Here is a 12,099-nt window from a genome sequence, read left to right as displayed (position 1 = left end):
CAGACCAGACCCACACCTGCCTTTAGCGCATCGGTAAGGTGTAAGGCAATTTCTTGATCAGTTTTTGATAGCGCCTGTGTTTCTGAAGCTGCACAAGTGTGACAAACGGTTGGGGATAAGAGTCTTCTACCACATAAGTAACCTCCCCCTCCCCCCCCCCCCCCCCAGCAAACAAAACAAATGCCCCATACCTGGAGACATTTCAGTGCCTGAATTATTAATAAAATAAGCATGATAATGAATAATCTATGTTAAGCATTTTCTTACCCTTTATTTTTTCATTATGATCAGAAGAGGAATATGATTAACAGCAGTTTAAACTTTAGCAGTACAATTTCAGTATTAAATATAAAACTACACTGCAAGTTGATGTGTTTTAAAAATGGTTATGTATACTCTAGCCTTAAATTTATGTATCAAATACAAGTAACTCAGTTGTTTCTTGCCTTGACAGTTAACATATCTAACAAATTTCAACAAGCCAGACATCCATCTTTTCCATTAAAAAAAATAAGCAAGCACACCAACTCTTATTCATAGCAAGGGGATGTAAAGATTCAACACTTTCCTGAGTGTTGTTCAAAGAATAACAGGTTTGAGAAAGTCAGTTAAATAAGTGTAATGATAAACCTAAAGCTAAGCTGGAGGACCTTTTGATTAACTTCATATTTCATATATTACTTGCATCAGTTGAGAGCAACATGAGTTACAGAACTTCCATGAAAACAAGCCACTTACAAGCAGGTGGTTAAGCTTGATCAGTTTATTAAAAGGAGTATATGACACGGTTGCCTGCAATAGCAGGGGACTGGATCTGATGACCCAGGAAGTTCTTTCCAGTCCCATGTTTCTAAGCCATGCACCAAGTGTATCCAGCCCACACTTTCACAGTTGGAAAAAGCCAAAGCCACACACGCACACTCACAGAAAAAAAAAAAAAAAAAAGGTCCTTGATGACACCATTTCATTTCTCTAGATAGTCACTATGCAGAAGGGAACAGAGCTAAAGTCCTGTACAGAGAACACATTTACTCGAGGTTGATGTGGTACTGAAGTCAGTTAATAATTAGATACCTCCAGGCAGATTCAGTTACAGGGCATACCGACACTGCACACTGCCAGACAATTTCTAATCAAGCCAAGAACCTCTTGCAGAAATGAGGTCTCTTCGCTAGCAAGCACAGAACACTGAGTAAGCTAAAAGCAGCTGTTCTTAAATGAACTACCCTACCAACCGTGAGTGAATGACAGATAGATGGTAAGAAGCATTTACCTACTAGACAACATCTCTCTGCACACGCAGGCAGAAGTAATTAGTTCAGAGCAGCAACCATTGCTCCTACCTTGCCTGTCTCTTGAGTATTTTCTCTTTAAAAGCTGGTCTACAGAATCAGTGCAGCCATTCTCAAGCACTACCAAAGTAGCAGTTTGCAGCTGCCATGCAAGACTACTTTCAAATGGTAGTCAGACATTCCCATCATCATGGCCAGTTTGCTAGACAGCATAGAGCCACAGCAAAAAGCCTTTGCAACAACTAGAGATCTAAACAATTGCCTACATTCAGCCCATCTAACTTTTAGGCACTTGGTTAAGGTGTCTGGGTCCCCAGTCACCCAGAACTCCCCCACCCCCCCCAGGGGAAAAAAAAAAAAAATCACTGAAGGCATAGTTCCAGTTGCCTTCTGGAGGTGATGGTTGACCCTCACTGAGCAAATCTGCATTTCAAGCAACCAAATTCTTAACACAGGCACCTCAGTTAGACAGGATGAATGGAGACTTGCACCTCTTTCAAGAGATAGTATCAATACTCTCCAACACCAAAGGCAATTAAGCAATTAAGGTTTGCAACTCCAGTTACTGTTTGGAAACAAACTTAAGTCAAGTAATTAAGCTGCAGTCCCTCCCTCCCAAGCATAAAAGCCTTCCACATGGAGGCTCTGCTATTTGGGGGAAAAAAAAAGAAAAAAGCATTCTTTCAGACAAGGAAGAGTGGACATGGCTGCTTGGCCACTCATTCACAGGGAAGCTGAAGGGATCAGAGAATACTTACTCAGAGACCTGGAATGACTAAGCACTGCTAGTGCATGCAAAGCAGAAGTAACAAGATGGTTTTTAAATTAACCCTAGTCCTCTTCTCCACCCCACAAAATTCATGCAAGTGTTTGAGAAGATAAGTCAAGACATAATAGCCCCAGTTTCCAAAAAGGCTTAGTTTTTTTGTTGTGTTTTTTATCTTTTTACATATTGTAAAATAAGTGTCCTCTTGTTTTCTGTGGGTAGAGAAATGCATTTTTGGTATGTTTGATAATCATAGGTATCTATGAAGTCCACACTGTTTAAATTCTCCAACTAGTTTCTATAACCTGTCAAAAAAACTAAGCAACCTATACATGTTCCCCCAGCATTGACATGCATGCTCAGAGCTCTCCACTTTAGTGAAATGAGGTGTTACTTCTGTGCTGATAGTTGACGAGTCAGCATTACACGACTTTGAGACCAACTAAATTAACATTGTCGTAATATGAAAGGCAAGCACAAGTTCATTTATTTATAGCAAAGGTCTTGGGTTACAGGAGGTCAGTTCTTGCCATCTTGAAAAGATAGGGGATAACTTATTGCATACATGTGCATTATAATTTAGCAGCAAGTCATTCATAGAAACACTTCCCTCCTACTGCTTTTTTTGGTTTATCATCTCAATTATATATATATTTTAGCTTTACAAAGCATTTAACACCACCTTTAAGTTAATGGTCTTTTATTGGAAAAAAAGACTAGCATTTACAACTTGGAATGGACATAAATTGTAGTATCTTGAACAGCGATGTTGATAGTTGTGCTGAAGTCCATAGGCTACTCCGCCAGCTCCAAGTCATGGTACAGAAGGTTTTAAAAATATGAGAGTCCAAAGATGCTCCCTTGGTGAAGGTTTCTTTTAAAAATTTTGTGAACGGTAACAGCCCGACACCCGTTTCACTATAGTGCAATGCAGACAATGTTAAACCAGTATTTCAACACAGACATGCCATCCATAGTTAAGATCATCTTATTTTTGGAGCACACTGCTACGTACAGGAGAACCATTCAACCTTTAGGGCATTTTCTCTAAGTTTTGCATCCTTCAACCATTTTGCTGCATACCATCCTGAGGTATAAACCAATTTTAAAGTAAACCAGCTATGACAATTTATACTACAAATTGAACTAGAATCCACTGTTGAACAAAAGAGTGGATCCTTTAGGTTGGTTTTTTTTTTCCTTTTAATACAAATGTCTGACTGTGCTCAATTGTCAAGCTGCATGCATGAAAAACTGGCCAGCCCAAACAGTGTAATAGTCATTAGCAAATGGAACTTTTGAGTTCACTAAGTGCTTCCTTTTATTTTCAAGGTAGTATAATTATTTATATTGTAAAACTGATGTTTATCTTTTGGGGACAGGACCACCAACCATTACATGCAGTTTGTGGACAGAAGGTATTTTGACATTCAGTTTTGCTATACAGAAACAGAATGAATAAATGAACATTTTTTTTGCAAGAGGTAAGTAAAAGATTCAATTTGATTCTTCTAGAGGAAAAAAGGTGTAAAGGAGGTCTCTTCACTTTGCAGTCATCATCTGTACGAATTCTGTAAAGATAGAAAGTCACTGTGATTTATTGTCTCCAGAGTACTTCAACTGGCAAGTCTCTTAAACATACTTGGTACAAAAACAAAAAAAAAGCCCCTTTCACTGCATCTATATTTTCATTCACAGCAGTGGACAACCAAATAAGCTGGCATCTCAAGTACTAGAAATGAATGCCCTATGCAACAGGCTTTCACTCGAATAATGGTTTTGAGTCAAGACAAGAATCTTTTTACCTTCATAGTTGACTTGCCCATCCCCATCAATGTCTGCTTCTCTGATCATTTCGTCTACTTCTTCATCTGTTAGCTTTTCTCCTAAGTTTGTCATAACATGACGTAGTTCTGCTGCACTGATATAGCCATTGCCATCCTGTGAGGAAGGAGTTACAGAAGATCATGATCAAAAATCCTAACATTAACTCAAACTACATTCCAGTAACCGATTCCAAACGAGACTTGCAGCACTTGGGACAGACAGGCAGACCTGACTGTATAACCCTATCGTATTTACTAGTCCCATTGCCTTACAAAGAACACATGCCATCATATCCTTCTATACAATTACTGTACTCTAAGAATAACTGCATGCCTGATTTCTAGCTGTGATAAGGTATATTTAATACTTTTAAAGAACTTTCAAAAACAAACACAGAAACAGAATTAGTTTTGTTTATAGTGTCCACTGCCTAAGCAAGGCCAAAAAAAACTAAACCAAAAACACCAAGGCTGCTAATTTCCCCACCAGCAAGAATATGAAGTCAGCTTTCTCTTCTGTGTAATACTACCCTCTATAACCAGACTGCAGGTGGCTATATAATCTTATCCAAAAAGCCTGATGTAGAACAAACTTTCAAAGAAAGCATTTAAATTCTACTCATATGGAGTGGTGAAAAGCTTTGTGAGGAAAAAAACCCACTAAGTCAGTGTTCCCATTAGTATCATTCCTAGCCATTTCAGAAATTGTCCTCTTCCATGTACAGGAAGAATACACTAGCTTAGAGCAGGAGTTCATATGGCCACCACCAGTAGATAAGCTACCTCAGTGGCTTTAAATTCAAAGCTAGTCTGCAGAAATAACTCCAAAGTAGATGAAGTACTAACCAAACAAACAAAACCAATTTCCTCTAGGACACTTCCAACTAAGTACTACAGACCAGCACTTTTTTTCCATAGAAAGAAGTAGTAAGGCCTTCCTCCACACATGCATGTGCATCATCTTAGCAGCCACATGACCCATTATTCAAAACAATTCTCTTTTAACATCTGTCATCTCCACACAATCCAGAGGGGAACTCCTGTTCTGAAATAATTAACCTTCATCATGTATGCCCAGGTATCATTAAAGGAGACAGGAAGTTGAGCTCAAGTTTTCCTGAAAGCAACCTCAGAGCCCACATATCTTGAAAACAGAACATGCAATGCTTTGTGTCCCTCTTAGCTTCAAAAAGCTTCTATAAATAAGTATAAAACCTCATGCATTCATGCAAATGTTTCCCCATTCCCCCAAAGTCAGAAGGTACAGAAAAATCACATTCTTCCACCTCCCCACCCTCAGAAAAAAACACAACACTCCACAAGCATTGAGTTCTGCTCATGTCTGCTCCTAAGGCCAGAAAGTTTTCCTCATGGATGAGCCTAAAGCTTTGACCTGCTGCGTAAAGCAAGTACAACCAGCCTACAACAGTCCTGGTTCTGTTTCCAGAACAGTCCCGGTTCTGTTTCAAGATCCTTTACTTCTGTTAGAGGATATTTTTTTCCTTCTAGACAAGGGAGAAAACACTGAGGAAAAGATGGACATCATTACTGCTTCTAAAGAGTATTTGTACTTTTAATAATACCTTGTCAAAGACTCGGAATGCCTCACGGATTTCCTCCTCGCTGTCTGTGTCCTTCATTTTTCTGGCCATCATGGTTAAAAACTCAGGGAAGTCAATAGTGCCATTGCCTTAATGAAAAGAAACTTCCAAAAATTAAACTTCCATGCTTTTCTTTATACAAAACCCCCTGGCATTTAACTCAACCAGGGACAAGACTGACAGATCCTCTATAAACCATTCTTACAGAGAACTGCATCTTCTCCCGAAATTGTTACCACTGACTTTTTGCTATTACAATGTGTGGCAGCCACCATCACTGCAGTGTTTCATCACAATGCGTGATCAACTTGTTGCCTTCTCTCCAGGTCAAGCCATATCATTTGCCACCCAAGTAGCAAGTATTAACATCAGCCTGGTGCTCTAAGGTTAACCAATACTAAGACTTACCTTTACTTCAAATCACTCCCCAAAATTAATCATTTAGTTTCTTTAAAGTCTCCCAATTGCTGTAGGGAGATTCCAGAAAGGAATGCATTATAAAGCTGGCACTACAGATCTAGGATTCTAAAATTTGAGAAAATTACACTTCACTGAGCTGCTCAGATTTGTTCTTTGTTAAAAACCAACTTCCTTAACATACACTGTGCACCACAGAAGTAATGCACCATTTTAAGGGGCAACAAGGATCTGCAGATTCCAGTGACATGAGAAAAGCTGCCATTATTTGACATTTCTGATAAGCCTATAGTAGGTGTTCTTGTATGAAAAACTAAAAATAGCTGCTAATATCCAGGCCTTACCCCTAATATTTTTATGTTCTTAATTCTAAGTAAGGATCCAAACTTCAAGCTGCCCAAAGATATGAGAGAAGTGGTACAGTAAAGAACCAAGTTCTTCAGAACAGCAGAAACTAGATCTGTATGGTCAGGACTCAGCCCTGTATGCAAAAAATGCATTAAATTGTTCACTGCGCAACTACAATCTACCCATTCCCTAAGTACAGCAAAGAAGTTAAATAAATGCAGCTTAAGAGAACTTTCATAGCTTAGGGATTCCAGATGGAGACATACACAGCTAGATAAAGCTGGCCATGATGACATGTACCAGCTAAATCTGAATACAAGTCCTGTACTCCGCTTCAAGAAATCCTCAATGAACACTTAAATTAACAGCAAAGCATTCTGCCATAAAACAACTTTAAGCAGATGGACAACCATACTTATCTGAAGTTTTCAGTCTCCTTTCATTTTGGATCTACCAGTGCAGCATTGTAGACTGCAGCCTAGAAAGCCACTACACATGAACTCTACACAGAGCACCTCAAACCCTGAAGTTTTCCAGTATCTGCATCTAGGAGTTAACAAATTAGGTCAACTTACACTTTTAGGACCATAGGTGTAATTACTGTAGTCTGGTAATCAGATAATCTATATTTATGCCAATATACTTTCACTCTTTTACAGAGGTATTCGAGAAAAATCACTATCACCACCAACATACAAGATCAAAGCCTTGACATCACTGATCAGGAAAAACATAACTTACACTTTTTGGCATCCATTGAAATTAATTCTGACAGACTTAGTACTGGAAGGTTTTCCTTCTTGTCCCTCCAATCCCTCTACCTGATCTATCAGTGAGCTAATACACTGCATTAGACTATACAGATCTCCCTGTTGTGTTTTCAATGCTTGGAAGTTTAGCACTATTCCGCTCCTACCACATTTTTGGCACTCCTACCACATTTTTGGCATTGGACAAAACCACAGACATTAATACAGCTATTAAGACGAACATGGGCTGACGAAACATGTATAGAAAAGCTGGGTGGAAATGCAGGTTAACAGCAGGTCACAGCAAGTCAGACAGCAATAGGAAGCCTGTGGCCCATAAAATATTAACAATAAACAGCATAATTTTGTCTCTGCCCAGCCTCTTTTTTAGATTCTCACCAATACTGCCAGCATCTTCAACTGCTGTGCAGACAGCAATCAAAAAATTGATACCACTCAAGGTTTAGGTTCTACTGAGTATTTTGAAACTACCTCAAGAGATCAATGTCACAGAATATTCTCTATGCAATCCAAGCCCAGGTGTGGAGGTCATACATAAGACTATCACAGCACTAAACTATTTTTCCAACACTTACCATCAGCATCTACCTCGTTGATCATATCCTGCAATTCTGCTTCTGTTGGATTTTGACCCAACGACCTCATGACAGTTCCCAGTTCTTTTGTTGTGATAGTACCATCACCATCTTTGTCAAATAGGGAAAAGGCTTCCTTGAATTCTGAAGGCAGAAAGTCCCAGTGTTTAGTAACATCACCAGCATGAGAAAACTGCATACTAAAAATGCACACCACTGACAACGCCTGGTACAATTTTAAGAAACATTTTATCTAACTGTCCACATATTGAGAGAATGAACACTTTCAAATATAAATAAAACTTACAGTACCATAACATAATTTGCATAGCATATTCAAACATTTCATGTGGTGATTATCTGCATTACAACTCTCTAATGCATTTCAACATCATCTTGCTTGAGGCACTGTTGCACCATAAGCAGGAGCTGCTTGGGGTAAGTGAAAGGACCCACTGAGTTCCCTTCACCATTAACAGACTTACGGTGTTGTCATTTACCACTTATTAAGACACCAGACAATAAGAACAGATGTCAGCCACAAGTAGGTGACTGGTCTCCATACAGTCAAACAATGCTCCTTCTCCTAACCAGCTTGATTTACAGACAGTCTGTTAGAAGCCATTTAAGAAACACAAGCTTATATTAATTTCTAATAAATCCATTTTAGGTTTATTTGTTGCCATTTCATCTTCACTTTACTAAAAAGGAAGCAGTACCTATAAGAAGTTCACCTGTGTCTAGCAATTATTTCTGTTTTCAAGAAATCTAGGAGTACTTGGCTCCAGTCTGAAAGTCTAAAAAAAAAAATCATTATCTGTGGTCCAAGGAACAAGCAGCCTAAATCAGGAGGCAACGAACCAATAATTTTCCCAAAGTTTTTTTTTTTTAGATGAGTTTTTAAAAAAGTGTTAGTACAGATTTGTAATTGTCAAAAACTTTTCCCCCATTATGTTTGGGACAGTTTTTTTAAAATCACAAGGAGTTAGCAAAACCCAATCATTTCTCAAAAACACTTACCAGCAATCTGTTCTTCAGTCAGCTGATCAGCCTACATGAAGAATAGAACATTTTAGAATATCATTTACCTCTAGCTATGTCAAGCAAGAGACACTTCCCTTAGATTCCACCAGTGATTTATCATTACTTTTACAAAGCCGCTTTCCACCCCTGGAATTCTGCCTCTGCAAGGAGATTCCATTCACCTACACCACACAGCCATTTCCAAAAGCATATAAGCTAACTTGTTTTGAAACTGCACATGAAGGACCAGGCATGCCATCCTTACATTTGGAGAATCCAATTTGGTCAACTGAAGGACACCAGGCAGACTCCTTGCAATTGGTCACAGAGGCATGAAATCCTTAATACCATGTGTTTGGGGTTTCACATCAGATGTCAGTTCCAGCAGTACAGTGACCCTAATAGTGTGTGGGGGGGTGTATTTGCACATTAGCGGACTAATGACAAGCATGCCACCTAGTGATCTAACACTACTGAGAGGCCCATCCTCCCCCACCACATTGCATCAAGTATTAGCTTACTGTAAGCTTAACAGAAAGAACCGTGCTGTGATACTAGGAGGAATTACTACTCAGTATTACGGAGATTTTTGCCATCCATGACAGAAAATGCCAGCTTTCTAGCATCATGTTATTTTTCCATTCAGCCAAGCGGTTTAAGGTACCTCACTGACATGCAAGGTGTTTTATGCATCATTTTAAGGTGGCAAGGCTTAAAATATGCCTGCTCATGACCTTCCATACTTCAAGAGGCCACTGCTGCATCCAAAGGTATACAGCTCAGTGGGCAAATTAAATGGGCTTTCCCAAAGCTTAACTGTGCTAAACACATCCTTCCAGAAAAGCCTCTCCCTTCTGTATGACTAGAGCATCACAAAAAGCTCCACTGTTTTGAGTCAAAGAAGCTAACCAGTTATTTATGGAAGAATATGCAATTTCCTAGTAATTAAGGAAAGAAAAAACACCTGGGTTTTTTACACACACCTAGTCACAGATACTGAAGAACACAAGGTACTAACTCCTTTTAAACTCATTTTACTGAGCAACTTTCACTAACAGAACAGAATTTTGTAGGTCAGAGAAAGCAGGCATCCTGTAACTGTTTTGTCCTAAAATACCATTTTTTGAGTATGAAAACTTAACTGCAGTGAAGAGCAACAAATACAATGGAGAATTAAACGCCTATACAGTCTGTTAAGGGGAACAGGGTAGGGTTTAAAGCCTGCTGTGTACATTAAGTGACAAACATTTCACCTGTAAATAGGTGTTGGGTTTTTTATTTATGTTTTCATGTCTGTATGTAATGATTAAACAATTCCCCATATGAACGGTGAGCTGGGGGAAAAGGATAGAAACACTAACAGCTGAAGACAGAGCTCAAATTTAAAAAATGTTCTTTAGTAACAGCCGGAAACCTGCGTTCAAAACCCAGTTCGACTTCCTGCACGCTTCGTGATTTTCCAGAAAATACGAGGTTTTACTTAAAGATTATCTAAGGAATTTACATAACAGACTCGGTGCCCTGCAGAACAGGAAACAGAGCCACTCCTCGGCAAAACCCTCCGACCCACAGCACCGGCTCGCCACCCCATCAGTCGGAGCTCCCTGCGTGTTCCTAAAAATCGTATTTCGAATTAAAAAAAACAAGTCACCACCCTAACCTGGCACACCTCGCGGTGCCCGAGGCGCGCCGACCGCCCCCCGCCGCCGCGGGGCTCTGCCCACCGAGCAACAGGCACGGCCGCTGCGCTCCCCCCGCCGCGGGAGCGGGGTACCCGGGGCTGCAGCCACCACCCCACCCAGCCAAGTCATCAGATCCTGCCCTGGTGATGTCAGCCTTCCCCGACGGGAAAGGGAGATGGAGAGACAGAGCCGAGCAACACCCAGATTGCCAAAACGCGATTAGAGGTCAGCCCGCAACTGTTTCGCCGCTCTCGTAGGAAGCGACAAACCGCCGGGAAAATCCCAGCCCTTCCTCTCCCCCTCTCCTGCGAGGAGCCCGGGCTGCCACCGCAGCGCCCGGGGATGACGGCGCTGCTCCCGGAGCCCACGGCGATGAGGTTCGGCAGGCGAGGCGGGGGCCGGCACCGCCCGAGCAGGGGAGCTGGGGCTCGCAGCCCGCCGGGCGCAACAGGCGCCCTTTCCCGGCCGGCTGCCGCCCACTGCTGCACTGCGTCCCCGCTTCCCCTCCCTCCCCGGCCGCCGGCCACGCCACGCTCTCATCCTTCAGCCGGGAGGGCGCCGGGGTTCCGCAGCCTTCCCCACACCCTCCCCTCGGCGGCGGGGGCTGCGGCTCTTCCCCCGCAGACCCCTGGACGAGAGGGAAGGCTGCGCTCCCCCCTCCGAGCCCGCCATGCGGGCGTTGGGCCGCTTCCAGCCGAGCGACGCGCACTGCGCCCCGGTCCCCCGCAGCCGGGGGGCGCGCGGGGGCCGGGGAGGAAGAGGAGGAGACATGATGTAATGCAGGCAGCGATGGGCTTCGCCGCCGCCGCTGCGTTTTTTTGGGGGATGGGGGGGGGGCGAGGGCGCAGTAGCTGCAGCGCGGTGCCCTCCCCCGGGCGCCCCCCCGCTCCCTGCGCAGTGCAGCTGGTGCCGGAGCCGAGCGGAATCCGCGCCCGCAGCCCCGCGCCCCGCCCGGCGCGGCCCCCACCCGCAGCGCGCCCTGCCCGGCCGAGGGGCCGCGGCCCCGGGGAGACGCGCCCGGCCCTTTCCGGAGGGGGGCGGACGCCACATGCGGGGGAAGGCGAGGCGGGGCCGCAGCGGGAGGGCGCGGGGCCGGGGCGCCCACACGGCAGGCCCCGGGGAACGGGGAAGGAAGCGGCGGAGGAGGAAGGGCCGCAGCAGCGCGGCGGGGGGGGAGGGGGGCGTCCGCAGCTGCCGGCCCGCGCACCCCCCGGGCATCCGGGCGGGAAGGGCTGAGAGCTGCGGCCTCCCGCCTCCCCCTCCCTGGGGGGCTTACACCACCACCACCCCCCCGAAGGAAAGCCCGGCTCTGCCGACCCCACCGTCCCCGGCACCGCAGCGAGTCCCCTGCGCGCCAGACCGGGCGCCGCGGCCGGCCGAGCGACCTACCATGGCGCGGCGGCGGCACGAACTGCGCGACCACGAGCGGCGGTGGCGGCTGCTCCCTCCTTCCCGGCGCGGCTTGGCGAAGTGCTGAAGATGTGAGCCTGCGCCGCCCCGCTATATATGTAGGGCTGTATCCCTCCGCCGGAGCGGGGCCCTCTTTTCTCTCCTCCCCGGCGCGGTATGTGTGAGGGTGACTGCGGCGAGCAGCCCTGCCCCCTCCGCGGCCCGGCCCCTCCCCTCCCCTCCCCCGGCGGGCCTGTTTCCCCACCCCCACCCCCCGCAGCCGCTCTCCCCCAGAGGCGCGGTTGGCGGCCGCCTGCGCGCTGCGGGAGCTGGGGCTGGGGCCGCGGGCTCCAGCCCCGCGGTGCTTCCCCCTCCCCCCCCCCCCCCCTCCCCCGTGTTTCTCTCCCCTT

At 44.8% G+C, this 12,099-nt stretch overlaps 1 protein-coding gene across 1 annotated transcript; it reads right to left on the bottom strand.

The window, feature by feature from the left end:
- Positions 1–2,522: 2,522 nt before the first annotated feature.
- Positions 2,523–11,889, bottom strand: CALM1 (calmodulin 1). The gene is made up of 6 exons (XM_056345490.1): positions 11,690–11,889; positions 8,616–8,646; positions 7,596–7,739; positions 5,468–5,574; positions 3,864–3,999; positions 2,523–3,629 (listed from the first exon to the last, which is right to left on the bottom strand). Exons 1-6 carry the CDS (start codon positions 11,690–11,692, stop codon positions 3,601–3,603), a joined length of 450 nt encoding a protein of 149 aa, XP_056201465.1. The 5' UTR covers positions 11,693–11,889; the 3' UTR covers positions 2,523–3,600.
- Positions 11,890–12,099: the final 210 nt, after the last annotated feature.

Source organism: Falco biarmicus, chromosome 7 (genome assembly GCF_023638135.1).
Source record: "Falco biarmicus isolate bFalBia1 chromosome 7, bFalBia1.pri, whole genome shotgun sequence".
Classification (NCBI taxonomy): Eukaryota; Metazoa; Chordata; class Aves; order Falconiformes; family Falconidae; genus Falco; species Falco biarmicus.
Note: the sequence above shows the minus strand (reverse complement) of the source record. Positions and strands in the feature narration are given on the sequence as shown.

Excerpts from the sequence above, each read along its gene's own strand:
- CALM1 (XM_056345490.1), bottom strand. Across the intron at positions 7,740-8,615 it reads GACTGAAGAACAGATTGCTG|AATTCAAGGAAGCCTTTTCC; the intron begins GTAAGTGTTTTT and ends TTCTGCCTTCAG. Across the intron at positions 4,000-5,467 it reads CATTCCGAGTCTTTGACAAG|GATGGCAATGGCTATATCAG; the intron begins GTATTATTAAAA and ends CCTTCCTCACAG.